Source organism: Vanacampus margaritifer, chromosome 19 (assembly GCF_051991255.1).
Source record: "Vanacampus margaritifer isolate UIUO_Vmar chromosome 19, RoL_Vmar_1.0, whole genome shotgun sequence".
NCBI classification, from domain to species: Eukaryota; Metazoa; Chordata; class Actinopteri; order Syngnathiformes; family Syngnathidae; genus Vanacampus; species Vanacampus margaritifer.
This window is the reverse complement of record NC_135450.1, coordinates 10,771,842-10,788,919: the sequence shown is the minus strand read 5'-3', so window position 1 is coordinate 10,788,919 and position 17,078 is coordinate 10,771,842. Positions and strand designations below refer to the sequence as shown.

The 17,078-nt window shown below is 41.6% G+C and overlaps 1 protein-coding gene across 1 annotated transcript; it reads right to left on the bottom strand.

The window, feature by feature from the left end:
* Nucleotides 1–97: 97 nt before the first annotated feature.
* Nucleotides 98–17,013, bottom strand: mfsd2b (MFSD2 lysolipid transporter B, sphingolipid). The gene is made up of 16 exons (XM_077552546.1): nt 16,907–17,013; nt 15,878–15,977; nt 14,457–14,770; nt 9,653–9,778; nt 9,458–9,582; nt 6,817–6,943; nt 6,186–6,264; nt 5,919–6,100; nt 5,097–5,187; nt 3,531–3,652; nt 3,303–3,386; nt 2,156–2,239; nt 1,925–2,034; nt 1,711–1,854; nt 1,194–1,370; nt 98–848 (listed from the first exon to the last, which is right to left on the bottom strand). Exons 3-16 carry the CDS (start codon nt 14,751–14,753, stop codon nt 809–811), a joined length of 1,788 nt encoding a protein of 595 aa, XP_077408672.1. The 5' UTR covers nt 14,754–14,770; nt 15,878–15,977; nt 16,907–17,013; the 3' UTR covers nt 98–808.
* Between the last annotated feature and the right edge of the window lie 65 nt (nt 17,014–17,078).

Here is a 17,078-nt window from a genome sequence, read left to right as displayed (position 1 = left end):
AATAAAGGGCACTATATTGTGCTATATAGAGGAGTGATTCCAAACACAGCCTCATCACACACACACACACACACTCAAGAAAAAACCCAAATGCGGATCATCATGAAGGGAGATTTTATTGCAGGATTCTTGGCATCAGATTAATAATCAGAAAATTGGCATGTACACAATCTCAATCCCGAGACTTTATCCGACACATGTACAACACACTGTCTGATTGTCTCAGCACCAAATATATGGTTCATATTGTCAGAAATCCATGACGATTGTCTGTTAACTTAAGTAACGGGAATTAAATAAAATGGAGGTTGGGGGAAACCTACCAAATTGTACAAAAGTTCCCTTTTGAGCAGGTTTTATAGCACATGCTACCTATAGATGGAGCAACACACACATTGAAGTAGTTTAAGAACGCTACAGGAGATCACAACAATCTTTAAAAATAAAAAAGATACTTTTTTCATAGCTTTGTGCCTTTTTCTTTACTGCCCTCATCTCACTCCCTCAGCAAAGTAACACAACATCAACCCCTACCGTGTCGCCATTCTATCACATGATTCATAAATAATAAATAACATTGTTGCAGACTAACTAGACACAGCATGGAAAGAGGAGCAGGAAATAAAACCCTGATATACATTCATTTGTATAAATAATCTTATAATGTCATGGCTATACAGTACATGTTGAAACAAAAAATGTTCACGGTAAAAACAAATCAAGTCTCAGTGTAATATACACCAATGCCACAAACTTCCCAGCATGCACCGCTGGAATACGCGCCCGGCGTCCGGATTTTTTTTCCACTTCACATCACACCCAAGTCATTTGAACTTCTGCTTTGTTTCCTGTGTTTTATTAAATAAAAAAAAACAGGAAAAATGACACCTTTTAAATTTCAAACTTAAACAATTATTTCTATTATACGTATACTTGTAAGTATTTTTCCATCTGTTCAATATAAATAGTTCAAATTTGGTAGCAATTGAACAAAATCTCTAGGATGAGTTTGTTTTTGGAAGGACCCCTGAAAATGTTCACAAATTGACCCCAAAATGGCTGCTTCTAACCACAATGGCAGACTGCCTGTGTCTTTTCTGGCATTTCTTCTTGAAACTTTTGTTTCAGGTCTACTCATAACAGACATGCCTACGGAATTTCATGTTTCTGAGAGAAACTTGATTATGACTCACCGCAGCTCGTCCAGGTGCAGTTTATTACGCAGTCGCACTTTTTCCGTGATGGGGTACAGGAGCAGGATCAAGAGGCCTGTGATGATGAAGGCCACTGGGGCGGCGCCGATGAGCAGTTTGAGCGTGTACACTACAGCCGCCGGCTGTTTGCAGGCGCCATTGTCGTACCCTGCGAACCTAAGCCAAACAAATGATCGGGTTTAAGACTTTTTTTGTGGGCCTACTCATGAAAGACTTGCCTATCAAATGTCCTGTTGCTAAGTGAAACTGGCTTCAGGAGCTGAATTTTTTAATTAATCTTAATAGCTTCTAAGGAAATGACCAAAATTACCCTAAAATGGCCGCTTCAAATCAACATGGAGGACTTTTTGAGGATGGGAATTTGAGATCTTTTAGATATCCATGGAGAGTCATCAAATTTGACATTACAGTCTTCTTGCATTGGTGCCAATCATGTCAGTCCCACCGGATCAATCTGTGGCCGAAACGGAACTGGATGTGAGCGATGGCGACTTACTGCAGGCACAGAGTGGACACGCCCAGCGAGACAGCGGCGGCGAACTTGGTGAAGAAGACGTAGAAGGAGTAGAAGATGGCCTCATGGCCTTTGCAGTACGGGTTGGCCAGCCGAAAGTCGTCCACCACGTCGGGAAGCATGGACCTGCCCGTCATAGTAATTGTAAGAATGGCGGCCTTGGCGGAGGTACTGTACCACTATAATGGAATGTCACCAGGGAAGAAGGAGCGAGGCGGCCACGCTCAGCCCGGAGGACACGGCGACCACGTATCCCACCGCCACGTTGGGGATGAACACCAGCATCATTGTGAAGGGCATAATCCACTGGAGAGACAAGATGGGCCTCAAATCAGTTTTTTTTGTTAGGTCACCCACCATTTCCACCATTAGCACAGTTGTATTAATATTCATAATAATGATAACACAAATGTAGGGATAGACTCACCGTGATGCCGCAAAAAGCTGCTGTCTTCTTCCCGAACTTCTGCAGGAACCACTGCCACAGAGGGATGCTTACTACTGCGGACACCTGACAGCACACAAAGTAGACACATTAGGTAACAACTATAACACATGCAAAAAAACAACATAAGCTATTACTATAAATAGCAGTTATGAAACACCAAAGTCACAATGGTAACTTCCAAAACTACTACTTACTTACGTACTTTTTTTATTTAGGGCAATTCAATTGAGATACATAAGCAACAACTTATGTATTAAATACATAAGTAACAATTATAGGATACAACTACAGGATAAATATGTAAATACGATGTGGCAACAGGTACAAGATTTATGCTGAAAGGATGAATGACGCTATGCAGACCCGGACTGACAAAACTCGGCCAGGGTTGAAAACTCACCCCTGAGGTTCTAGAGATTTAAATGTCTTATCACTTACAGTATTTAAATATATTTAAAACCCAATGGTAAACATCCCTAGTTTCATTTTATTGCGCTTTTTTTGGGCTGTATTCTGCAATGGGTTTCATTCAAAGTGTGGAGGAAGTCAAACCTCTGCCAAGGCCCATTTGGGGAAGAATAAACAGGATTTAATAGATGCTTTCCGATGTCCAAAATGAAAATGTCAACACGCTCAATGTCAACCATTAGCTTTTTGTTAACAAATATTGCACGTTAGTGGCCAGAAACTAGTCATGTAACAGCAAAATTGTCATGATGTCCAAATCCAAATATGTGGTCTGGCATTTTTTTTTGGAATGCACACTATTTAGTTTGAAATGGTGTACATTTGAAATAAGAAGAGCAAAAACAGGACGTATTTCAGATCAGCCTAATTTTTGTTAAAAATGATTGAACGTCATCCTCTGTAATCCCGCTTTTTACGCCTACAGAAAGTGATGGCTGCATTTTCATTTTCATTTTCCCAAATACAACTTTTTTTCATCAATTACATTTTTGTCCACAAAATTATTTAGTCAGTGTCGATCCCTATTTTTTTTCAGGGGGGGGGGGGGGGGGCAGTTACTACACTTTTGCTGCTGCAAAAATATTGACTTTCTGTGTGAGAACTGACGCTTTCTGCCCAAAGATACCCTTTCCAAGGCAAAACGAAAGTCTCAACTCACCAGTATAGTTATCACGATATTCTGGAAATGTTCCCTCAGGTTGGCCGCGTACGTGCAGAAGAGGACAAAATTGTTCTGCACCAGCTGCACAACACAAGCAACAAAAAGTCACAGGAGATCCCGACCGACCGCACCAAACGTGACAGAAATAGAAAGCGCGACTCGCTCTCCATTCATTGATCCGCCGACCGGACCGGGACCCATTAGGGCTAGCTGCGTTTTTTTTACCTGAATGGCCACCAGGATGAAGAGGAAGGCGGCGGTGAGGATGAGGTACGGCCCATGACGCATCACCATGATGAAGCCGCGGTGGAACGGAATCTGCTTCTCCGTCTTCGGCGCATACGGATCTAGACAAGAATCAGAACACCGTGTGGATATATATATATTTTTTGATAATACATATAATTTCTCAGACAAAAAATACCACTCTTGTGTCAAATATTACATGTTTAAATGCCAACATATATTTACTGTATATGGGAAACTAGTTTGTTTACGCAAAGTCCAAATGTAAGGGTTTTGTGGCTTACATAACATTTTCCTTGACAAATAAAAGTGCTTTTCATCAGAGTTAGCACCTGAAGAGTTTCAAGGTGACTTCTTAGAAATGTTTGCCTTCTTTTGATGCTTGACAAAACCACCAGGATTTACCGCCGACTGCCACGCTACTACTAAGCATGTTCCCTAAATAGACGTTGTATACAGAACTTCTGATGATGATCACGCCTTTTATTGACTTTTCTTTCGAAAATTTTCTCACGTCCAAGCTTCATCTTTATTCACCATATTTTAATTTCCAAAAAAGAGCCTCGAGTTATTTGAATGATACTTGAAGTTTATTCAAAGATGGCACACATTAGAACTGTTTGAACATAGAAAAAAAAAAACCTCCCCTTTGAAGTGTTAATTGACAAATTAATCAATATTGACATAATGTTGTAAGCCCCAAATTTTTTTATTTTTTTATTATTAATGGGCCCAGCAGGGATCGAACCCACTCCCTATGGTTTGTCAGCACAGAGCACTACCAGTGTGCTAAAGTCCTGGCCCGACAACACAGTTCAGGACTGTTTTTGAACGCTTAAAGAAGTGAGGCAGGTAAAATGCTGACCTACTTTTTTTTTTCCTTAAAAAAAACAAGTTTTTTTTGATATGTAACAATAATCACTGACACACAAAACCCGCCTTTCTTCTCTTTTAACACCCCTCGTCTTGGGAGCAGTCCGTGCTCTACTAGTCATGGTAACAAGGTGCACTCCGCCTCCCATTTGTTACGCAATAGAAACTGGACATTTTCATAAATGTATTTATAAAAAAAAAAAAAAAAACTGACGCCCGGACAAGATGTAAAAAAAAAAAAAAAGGTGGACAAAGAGGACCTTTGGTCACCCTATTCTTTATGCACTCATACTTTTTACATTTCTACAACACAGACTGCCACTTCATGCTTTTTCTTTCTTTTGTTTTTAACTCAAAAAGCGCAAAAAGCATTGAGTGAGAGCTTTGTTAGCTATTTACGTATTTAAATAGCTAAATAATTAAACTATATTTTTACCCCCACCAAGCATGAGGTGAGATTAGTAAACTACTTAGCTAGTGGCTTAGTTAGTTATCTGTTTAGTTAGTTATCTTGCCACACTATTTACTTAGCTGCTTAGTTAGTTCGTTAGCTAGCTAGCTAGCTACTTAGATAGTCAGCTACTTAGCTTTTTAGCAGGCTCGCTGGTTAAATAATTGTTTTGCTAGGGTAGTTCAGTTAGTTAGTTAGTTAGTTAGTTGTGAAGGGCTCACCATCTTTCTCCTTGACTCCCAAGAACATGACCACGGTGCAGACGAGGAAGATTCCCCCGATGACACCAGCAGCAATCATGTAAACTTCCTTCTGTAACCAGAAAAAACAGCAAGACGCAATAATTTCCTCCATTTTAATCATTATAATGTCCTAGCAAATATATATCCTCATCCATCCCGCCGCCTTGTCGGCTAGTTGTGTTGCGGTGTGTTACTTTCCCCTTGCAGAATACAGTAGTGAGCAAACATGGACAGCAAGTCAGACGCCAAAAATAGCGCCTCTGCTTTTTAGTTTGTTTGTTCCCCTTTCCCGCTGTCATTATTTGCCTATGCCCTAACCACGATGGAGGCTTTTTTACCCAAAATGTGTCGGAAAGAACAAGCCAGGGCCAAATAGCTGTGGCCAAAAACCAAAATCCCAACACGCGACCTATCACGTTACTTTTCCACCCTGCACAAACACTAATATTACAGACACAAATGTCTGCTTGGACCAAAAAAAAGTCTATCAGACACAAGCAAATGATAGCATCTTTACTCTAACTGCAAATTGATGAAGTGGATGTCAAATGGATCGCTGCAATGCTTTAGTTGAAGAAGGAATCGGTTACCCACAAAGGTAGGTTATTTTCCGCCTATTACACAAGCACAACTGAACATGACAGGAAAAGTAGTCATTTAGAAGATGCCAAATTTCCGCCAGACAGCGACAATTATTGAAGTCTCACATTCTACATTTCAGTTCAGGTTGCTCTTCAACATTCACACGGAATTTCTACACTAATAGCATTCTTCAGTTGCGGGAATGTTGTTTTTCCTTACAGCCTGTGACAAGTATTCCTCAGAGCGCACCAAACTCCGGACCACCTCCGCCCCCCCACTGCTGTTGAATGCATTCATGGTGGTGTTGTGTCCCTGGCAGTGTTTGAGCCTGTGGGCACTGGCCACGATCTGGCCTTGGATGGCGGCGCCGGCCAGGGTGCCCAACACCTCCAGAGTCATTCCTGACGGGTAAAAAAAAACAACTTTTGTCATCATTCCACGAATGATCAACAAATGATTGGCAGGTAGCGTTAGGAAGGAGCATACGGTAGGCGGTGGCTGAGTCGCGCTCCCCCTGGTCTGTGCTCAGGAACATGGTGAGAGCCGAATAAGGCACGTGGTAGCACTATCGGGGGAAATAATAGAAGCAGGTTAAAACGCTAAAAGACTTTAAAATAACAAGAATCCGATTGACTTTCCCCCACTATGTCAGATTAAGAAGGTGGCTAATTAAACAATATCCACCTATTCATTCCGTTAGCGTAGCATGCTATTATAAACCAAACAGAGGTGAATGGAGCGCGTTGACAAAAGGCGCCAGGAATAGCTGCACTTTCTCTTTGAGGGTGGCGGCGCCCCCAAAGACCCCCCCCGGGCTCTAACGACTGACGTCTTCTCGAAGCGGGAGGGTAATTCCCAAATGTGATTACTCCTTCAACTTTCATCCCATGATAATTGACATTTAGACGGTGAGTTGGTGAGGATAAAATGAGACAATGTAGCTTCAAGGCAAATGTGCAAAATGTAATATTGAAGACAAATTGAAGTTCAGAGGAACTTTTTGAAAAAGGTGCCTTTGACAGTGGGGATAAATTATCTACCGATTATTAAGTGATCAAATTTTAAAAAGTACATTTGTGGCAGTGGAAACGGTAAATTTAGCGACTATGGTACTCACTGTGATGAGTGTCTGGTAGAGGCAGTAGAAGCCGAGGTACCACACGAATCTCCCCCCGTTGACGAAGGGGGGCACGTACCAGAGGTAGAAGTAGGATACCACCAGGAACGGCGTACTGCCCAACATCCTGCGGGAGGAAGCGAAGGGGGTTTTGGGACGCCATTTTACCCACAGCTGTCAATCAAACTGTCTGCTTTAATCCATTATGCAACATCAGATCGAGGTCACTTTACTACGCTAAATTAAACTAAGCCATCTGCTTAAACCTTGTTGTATAATACATACATTTGCAAAGAGCTAACTCGGTAGCTGCAGCTTTTTCCCCCCAAAAATTAGCTTTTCCTTTTTTTTGGGTCATTGGGCAGTTATGATTGTGCCCTACAAACTCTGCCTAGCAACAAGAGGACATAAATGTAAAACAAGGGAAATTAATTAAAATAAAAATACAATAGAAATTAAAAAATAAATACAAAAAATAGAAGACTGACGTCTTTTTATTTATTTATTTATTTATTTATTTATCTATTTATTTATTTATTTATTTTACATTGTACCAATACCCATGTCTGATTTACTTAATTCTTTCAAACCTCCTAAAAATCCTCCAAGCATGGGATGAAATTACCCTAAATTATTTTTCATTGTATGATCCGGGAACAGCTATATTTTGAAAGGACAAAAAAAAAAAAAAAAAAAAAGTGACGGTAATTAGGTGACTGTGCCAAAAAAACAACAACACGCAACCTCTGACCCCGTGACGCAGAAAACAGGATTGATAAAGAGCGAGAGCCCGAGTGGTTTCTGGTAGCGTCCGGCTGTGTTGCTCCGCTCTCTTCCCGATTGTTTGCGATAACAAAAGACGGCACACAACGCTGGTGCTGCACTATTAGAGGAGGGTGGGTGGGTGGGGGGGGGGGGGGGCAGGGAGTCCACTGGTGGGCCATGAAAGAGTTTGTAAATGACGATGTGCTGCAAGGTGGCACGCAAAAGACTACGTGGCATCCGGCTGATAAGAAGACAATCATGCTTAATATTGGGCTTATTTAAATTGAGTTAATTGGATGAGAAGCAAAGGAACAGAGGGGATTTAAAGGTAACACAAAGGGCTAGGAACTTTTACTTGGTATTTTAATGAATCTTTGTGTTTAGACTAGACTCGAATTATTGCAAAGAAATTTTTGAAACAGTAGTTACTGTCACTTCTTTGTACACTTGTTTCATGTTCCTTTAAAAATGTCTGCCATGATAGTGACAATTTGGCCCTCATAAACTTGCACTTGCCTATTTGCGGCCCCTGGTTGACAAGACGAGCGAGAAGGGGAAATGCGCTTCCTGTCTAGCGGCGTATCAAAAGATGCCGCGTGTACCGCAGCAGACTCCGGAAACAAACTCGCCCACATTCTGCCAAATCAGGCAAGGTGGTTAAACTGGATCTGAGCTTCAGTCTGCTACCGTCACCTGGACCTCTTCCAAGCCTGCTTTTTTTTTTTTTTTTTTTTTTGCCTATGTATGTGATCTAAGGCCTATAATGCACAAGCAGCATTAAAGTGTGTGTAATTACGGCAGCTACTTTTCACAAAGCAGCCCGCTTCTTAAGTCCATCATCACGGCGGTAAAAGCCTGACGCGAGTAATTCCAGGACGCTAAAGAGAGAGAGAGAGAGAGAGAGAGAGAGAGAGAGAGAGAGAGAGAGAGAGAGAGAGAAAAAAAGATCCTGGTGGTGGTAGATGTTGCCCAAAGTTGAAATGAAGCGTTATGTAAATGCAGCGGTTCGATGCAAGGGCGTGTCGGGAAGAGTGCAATTAAAATGCCATTAGCCACAGGCGGGAGATTTTTGTTGACATTTCACAAAAGAAAAAAAACATTAACCTATTTTTTTCCCAGATTGTTTTGGAGTAATTTGCATCTAACGTCTAGCTTTTCTAATCTTCTAATTTTTTTTTTAAACTAATGCACAATTGTCCGTAATTAATCGCAATGAATTACAATTAATTGTGATTAATCACATTTTTCAGGATTTTTGACTGGTCTGATTTTCTGTCCTGCTGGTTTTGTTTCTACGCTATTAGAACGATCACATCACTGAGTGGGCGTGGCTATTTAGGGCAGTTATGAGTGTGCCCAGTCAAAATTTTTTGACTGGTTGAACATGTGACTTATTTATTATTGGCCAATGGGGCAGTTGTGATTGTGCCCTAGGCCTAGCATAAGTAGCAATTTTTGAATTAGCAATTTTATTTATTTCAATATTTTTTATATGTATAATTTATATGTACATTAAATTTTGCATTTATGATCTTACCAAAATGTCATTCCGATTGTGTATGGTGAGGTAAACAAAAGCTCCCTGGTGGAGGTAATGGGGTAAATGCCACGGAAGAGGCGGGACTTTCACAAATCAGCGTTGTTTGCAACGTGTGGGCCACGTCCCATTACTTGCGCTTCTGCCCTTGTGCCCCTTGGTTGCGCGTTCCCGTCGACGGGTGCGAATGTGTAGTGTGACGCCGGTTTGGGGGGCGCAGGGGTGGGGGTGCGAGTGTCGGAACGCCGGAAACGGCGCTGATGTGTGAAACCTGAAAGTCCTTGGCATCTACCCCATAGTGTGGCGTTTCCTTGGAATGGGGGAGGGGGGGGGGCTCACCAAGGCATGAGTCTACCAATTCTGGTCCACTTGGTCTTATTGATGAAGAAGCCCACCACAGGATCCACCACAGCTCCCCAGGCCTTTCCGATAAACAGCACCATGGAGGCCTGGAAGGCGTTGATCTGCGTGGGGCACATTTTGACCGGGATGGTAAGGTTATCTTCACGATGGCACGCTGACATTCTGGCTCACCTGGGCAACGTCCAGCAGGTAAATCTGCAGGAAGAAAGCGGTGGCGCTGGCTGCAACCTCCTTGGGGACGCCGCCGATGGCGAAACATAGCTTGTTGCACACCGATAGCTTCGGACTCAGGTCGGTCTAACAGGGAAGAGGAGGGGGGGGATCATTAAATTAATTAAATAAAAAATAATTAAAGAAGAGGGTAAACCCGCCCCCCTAAAAAGTTCTTGACAATAATATGTTCTATGCAGCCCCACTAGTCTATATACAGTATGTTGGTTAACTCTTTGACTGCCAGACGTTTTCAGAAAAGGGATGCCGTGGGTGCCAGACGATTTTAAGCATTTTGACTGATCTTTCAAGGTCCATAGAAAATTATGTGTTTGGACTATGGAAACACACATACTACCAAAAAAAGTTTGGACTCTCATCTTTCATCAGAAAAAAAAAGTTTGTTTCTACCTTATTCCGTTTTTCAGTAATCCACAATAGAAAATGGTTAGTTTCACCTCTGTTTTGAAACAAACGTCTTCTAACGTCTTTGGCACTCCTCCATAGGATTTTACTAAACGTTATTTAACGTTTTTGGCAGTCAAAGAGTTAACAAAAGTGGAAAAAATGTTCAACTAATAGAAATACTTAAAATTAATTTTTGACGTCTATAGCCGTCAATGGCAGTGAATGAGTTAATATTAGTTCACAGAATATGACTCCATTTTTATGATATTTTTATAAATATCAAAAGGCGGCCATTTTGCCACTTGCCGTCGAGCGAAAATGACCATGATCATAGTTGCTCAGGTGTCAGGTAACAGCCAATCACAGCTCAGCTGCAAAAAAACAGGTGAGCCGTGAGCAACTGTGATGTCATCTTCAGTCGACAGCAAGTGGCAAAATGGCCGCCCATTAAGATGGATAAAAAACAGCTGGATTTTGCTGCTTAGCTCATATTCCACAAATGTAATATTAATCAGAATGTCATGATTCGACTAGAGAGGTCACGGTCACAAATTATTGTCAAGAAATGTTTGAGGATGACTTCCCCTTTAAAATAATTAAATTACATAATATTAACATTTCATGAACATTTAGTAGACAAACAAATTTAGTTATTTCATTACCACAGTAGGTTTGGCCTTTGAAGAAGTTTGGCAAGTTTATAGTCAGGCACATTTGCGGTCCGCCACAGAAGTGTGCAATTAGCATATCCTAGTGTGTGTCCGCCCTGAGACTGGGAGGTTGTGAGTTCAATCCCTGGAGGGTCATACCAAAGACTCTAAAAATGGGTCCCGTTTGCCTACCTGCTTGACACTCAGCATTAATGGTTGGAATTGGGGGGGGGGGGTTATATCATCAAATGATTCCCGAGCGCGGCCGCTGCTGCTGCTCACCGCTCCCTCAGGGGACGGTTCAAATACGGAGAATGAATTTCGCCCCACTTAGGTGGGTGTGACAATCAGTGAATCTTAATCTGCCAAGCAGACTTTCGGGAGGCGAGCGTGCCCACAATTTGGGAGATTTGTTTTCGCCAGTAAGTGACCAGCATCCGTATTTAAAGTGTCGGGATGCTCTGGTCGGGGCTGAGGTTGCGGAAGTGAAAATGATGATGGTGTGGAAAGACACCATGTAAATAACAAGGCGGTGAAGTGTCTATTGATTTATCCTGTTTGCTCTGTTTATTTTTATTATAAGACGGCATTCAGGGAACAGTAAACACTGCACATTGCTTCCTATGATTAGTACATACTGCACTAAAGTTATTAAGATTATTTGACATTGACGTGCTGTATTTCACTTTCTTTGGTCCTTCCTCGGGTCTCCTGACGGCCTCACGACTCTGGCTGGAAGTGTTCGGTTTAGGTGAACGGTATGGGATTTTTTAAATAGGTTTTAGGTGAACTAATGAATACACACACACTCGCAAGCACGCACATACACATACTCATCCACATACACAAAAAAAAAAAAAGAGCATCGATGATGACATGTCAAATCGGTAAAATTACCGAATGAACAATACTGAGCTCTCCAGAAAAAAAAATAAAAAATAAAGATTATTTGACATTGCATAGCAATTTTTAATTATTCTTTTTATTTACTAGTTACAATGTTTACAATGCAACCAAAACGTTTGAACAGTACTTTCTTGGAGTCACAATTAGTCATTCATTCGACTATAACCTAATTGTTTACAAGTCAAGTTTGACGCAATTTCCTTCCTGCCGTGTTCCTATTTTCAACGACACGTCCACCGTGTGTCACTTTGAATATGAATTTCATTTTAAGAATTTCCAGAAAAATGTTGATGAAATGATGAGTAACTAACCCAAAGACGCCTCTGCATGGTTACAACAGGTGCAATTATATTTACAATTCCTTATGGTAATGTTCGCTTTTAAAAATCTGTTTGTCAGTCTCGAAATGTCAGCAGCCCCAAAAAAAAAAATAAAAAATAAAAAAAAAAAATAAAAAATTTTCACTTGTTATGCTAAAAATGAATTGTTCGGGGTTACCCAGTTAAGGCCATCTTTAAGTGCTGAATAAGAGGGTCCATGTGACCCGAACACCTCAAAGCGACCACATCTCAGAGTGAAACGCTGTCATTACCGCCGCCCTGTCAAAACATGAAGGGCCCGAGGAGCGACAATTACCAGGAGGGAGGCGTGTAATTAATCCATCTCAAGACCGAGTGGGGTCAGAGGTAAGTAAAGGCTGAGGCTCTCGCTGCAATTACGGCTAATTGGAGAGGAAATCAAAGTGTTTTCGCTGGCTCCACGCCACTGATGATGTGCAAAAATATGCTGTGAACTCTTCTATCACATTCTCCTTCTTGACTCTCCCGCTATCATCAAAAGGGCTAAACAGGATGTCCCGCCTAATGTTATTCACGAGAAAAAAACTGCATTGCTCAGCACGTGTGTCAATGCTAACATCACCATACATTTCATTAGGTACACGTGCATCTTTTTTTCTTTTTTTTTTTTAAATAGTTTGTTGCAGCATTTTTGAATGTATTAGGCGTGTTCCGATCAGATGATTCACGCTAAAGACTTTTTTAAGATGAGCCAAAATGCTGAGCTGATCAGTTTCTTAGAAGGAAATAGAAGATCTTCAAATGGATTCATACAAAATTTCAAACGGGGTCTGGATTTACCAGACAGATTATGGATTATGAGCACAGCTAAATGATGATGATGATTAGACTGAAGGCTGCGTGGCCGCAATAATGTGGAATTTGTGTGATTATTTGCTATGTGGATTATTTTGTACACTCGCAGTGTATCACAAATGATTCCCATCTGAAGGGTTTACACTGTGAGGCACACAGCCAGATGTGGATAAAACTAATGCAGGATCAGGAATCATACACACACAAAAAGGAAGATAGTCCAAAAAAAGACTGACCGCACAGGAACAGGCACAATCACAATCAGGCACTTACACACACTATAAAAAAAAAAGAAGTTCAAAACAGCAATACAGAGGATTATGATGGGGGTGGGTATATCCCAGACACGTCACAGAGGTTGTATGAAGGACACACTGCTGGTGCTTGGAAACTGCATCCAACACTAAGGAAATGAGTCCAAAAACTACAGACTAACTGCACAGAACAAGAAACAACTGCAATGAGGCAATAAAGCAGTCTGGAAGTGAGTAAAAAAACAACAACAGCACTATAAAGGATGATAATGGCACATTATTTGAGTGATGTGAAAGACTGCTTCAATGACAACTAGAAATGGAAGGCGCAGGAACAGGAACAACCAGAATCAAACTCAAGAACGCTAAACACTTGTACTGGGATTTCTAAATTGTGCACACCACAAAGAAGAGTGTTACTCACACCCATGCCAAGTTTGTATGTTGAAAATGAAAACGTTTAAAGCCTCCGGTGGCTTTTCCACGTCATGACAACGAGGCACTCTAAAGCAGTCACACGAATTTAGATCCCTGCAGGTCCACATGTTGGCTGTTAAAGTGTACTTTAAAAAATTATTATTTTTTTTTAAAGGGGGTGGGGCTCTTCTCGCTCTCCTTCTTTCTCTGTATGACATGCACACACTCACAGCCAACAATGAGGCGCTATAAGGCAGCCATTTTAAACCCCTGTTCTATACGGTGGCTTTCAAATCGGACATAAAAAAAAAGGCTTCTTCTAGCTCTTCCTTCTGTCTCTTGTGTGACATGCGCACACACACAGCCAACAATGAGGCGCTCTAAAGGGGCCACACCAGCTCGAATCCCTGGTTTGCACAATTGCTGTCAAAATCTGACTTTAAAAAATATATTTTTTTCTTTCATCTTTTTTTCTTGGTGGCACGTGTGCACTCGAGGCTGACAATGAGGCGCTCTAAAGCAGCAACGCCAGTGGACTCTCAGAAGGGAAGATGTATTTTCATAGTGTAGGCATAGCAGGTTCTCAGGTATGGGGGAGCCAGACCCCACCCCACCCCACCCCAAAAAAATGTTGAAAAACAATTTAGATGTTACATCTCCGCTATTGAGTACAAAATAGTTCTCAGTCTTAGCATGTTTCCAGCAATTCTTTCAATTCATTCATTTCATTTATTCATTTATTTCAGGCAGCTGTCAAAATAAACAAGACAACCAAAACATAGATTTCCAATATGTACTTCAAACGTGTATAAGGCAAAATGAAATCTTTATATAATATTTTAAAATACTGTATATTAAATATACAATGTAAATGAAACCCTAATTCGCTTTCCACGGTCATTAATAGCATACAACCAATAGTTTTCCTCATCCAAACACCACCTGAGGAGATTTCACAAATGTTTCGTGGTCTTACCTGCTGAGGGACTTTGGCAGCTAACAGCGTTTCGGTGGGCTTGAGCATCTTCGCCGCTGCAGCCAGGCCCCCCTGGCCACCGTTGTCTCTGCGGGCCATGGAGGAGAGGCTGTGGGTGAGACGGCAGGTGCGCTTCTTCTGTGAAGGCGCGCCAAAGTGCGTGTGGCTGAGGCTGCGGGTGTGTGCCAGAAGGCGTGGAGGGAATTGGACGTGGCTCTGACTGCGTGCCGGGAGCTCTGGCTGCACCGCCTCCTCCTCTTCCTCCTCCCGGACAACTCGGACGCTTTCCGCCGCCATTCACATGCTGCTGTGCTCTGGAACGGGGAGGCCAGACCGGGGATGGCACACACACAGAAAACAAAATAGACATACACTGAATAACAAGTATGAACAACATGCAAGCTCCGGAATGCTGACAACACATATATGCGCAGAATTCCATAATGGACCAAAGATATTACACACCTATATTGTAAACACAATGTACTCACTTCATTAGGTACGCCTCATAGCCTACTCAAATCTGAATTTCTAATGATTATAATTCCCAGTTTTTAGTTAAGTTATTTGGTGACTATTTGCTTGTTACATATATCCTTTAGAAACAATAATGAAATCCCTGGTTGTAGAAGATGACCACCACCACTAGTACTTTTGACACTACATAAAATGTCGCCGAAAAAATAATCACGGATATTTTTTAAAAAATTGCATGAAATTAATGGCAATTTTCTATTCTTATAATTTCTCATTTCTAGCTCCTGATTGTAAAATGGCCACAGTATCAGCCGTCATAGCGAGTACCGATACCTTAAAATAAGGCCGGGTATCGGCCCGATACTGATACCTTTAATCAGTGCTCACCCACCCCTAATAATAATGCTTAGATTTTATGTTATACAATCAACATTTATATTAGTGTAGAGGCGTTTCTAATGTTTTAGTTAGTTCATTTAACAAAATATGAATTGCAATTGTAGCCGGCAACAACCCCAATAATACACACATTGCTAAAGTACTAATAACATCAAGTATTATCTTTACATGGGTGTTGTTTTTCATACATTTAGAGTGCTGAGAACCCTGTTCCTAATATTTTGACCCTTCCAATATGTAGCTAAATGACCCAAAATAAGCCTATTAACAAGCATGGCTGATCATAATAAACATAGTCTAAAAAACACTCATCGCTCTTTCTTAAAGGTAGAATTTCCTCAGCAGTTTGTGAATTGGGTGTACCTAATGTTTTGTCCGGTGATTGCAAACGGGATGCAACGCGAGTCCCGGGTTAGAAAAAAAAATAGTGTGTTACTATTCCTGGCAGTATACATCAATAATGTATTTTTTTTTTTAAACACACACACACATATAATGTTTTTTTTTTGTTTTTTTTTTTTAAAGACGCAAATGTGTCGTCTTACCTGCTTTCGTTGGAAGGGAGGAGAGATCCGTACAGCGGCGGGTTGCTGGGTGTGTGCGCCGGGAACAGAGTGTCGGCTGCCGGGCAGGATGAGAAGGAGACTGCGGAGAAGAACCGCACACGGATGAAGAGACACAGGGAGGTTGCAAGAGAAACAGGCGACGGTCGGGTGCACTTCAGAGGCGCCCCCGCGCGACCGTCACCGTGTACTGCAACACTCATTCAAACCTATATATATTGATAGAAAATGTAGCCTACTAATTTGTCTGAATTTAGTAGGCCTACTTATTTTGGTCTATATTGTGTCCTATGCGTGTACAGTATCACCATGAACCCTCCCTATGTGATTAATGGTGAAGCATCAGTGGAACCAGTTTGAACCAGAAGACATGCCTGATAACTCACAACGTGACAATCGCATTTCAACAGTGCTGGTTGCACAAGATGGAAGCTCAGAAGGCCAAAAAGTCCCTTCCAAAAAAAGTAGCTGTTAAACTAATAATAGGCCTACGTTACAGAAAGCCGCCCTACCTGTAGTTGACAACCCAGCATTGATCCCTCCAGACCATCCCCAGACGGAATCATACCAGGTTCGTGTCAGTGGTACCTGGTACCTGTAATTAAGTAGCAGCAGGTGGAATGCTAACAATGAGGTTTGGCTTCTTGTCACAGGTGAGGTGTGTGACTTGTGAGAAGAAACTGGCTACAACGTTCCCACAGTGTTATCATTGTTCAATTCTGAGGTACATCATCTGCTTGACATAGATATGACCTTTTAAGGACTATAAAGACCATGTGACAAATTATGCAAATGATATTTTGAAAGGTTGGAAAGTTGAAAGTAACTCTCCACATGCTTTTACTTATTAAATATGTAGCGCAAAGGAAATGTGCTCAATTGTTCTTCTCTTTCTCCAGAACCCCCTGTACCTTCTCCTCACCCCATCTTTAGCCCAAAGGTTCACCAAAATTCAGGTCAGAACTCTATAAAGAGCATCAGTGTGAAAGTCGGGAGAATTAGGATGCTCACCACACTGTCGCTGTCCTGACCTTGACCATTCACATCCGCTAATCCCCGTCTTGTGCGCATGCTCCTCTGACGGCTTTTAAATATTGACGATGGATAATGGCGTTCGCCCCTGGAGAATGGCGGGGGAAAAAAAGGGGTGAGGGGACGGAGAACATGTTGTTGGTACCTAGAT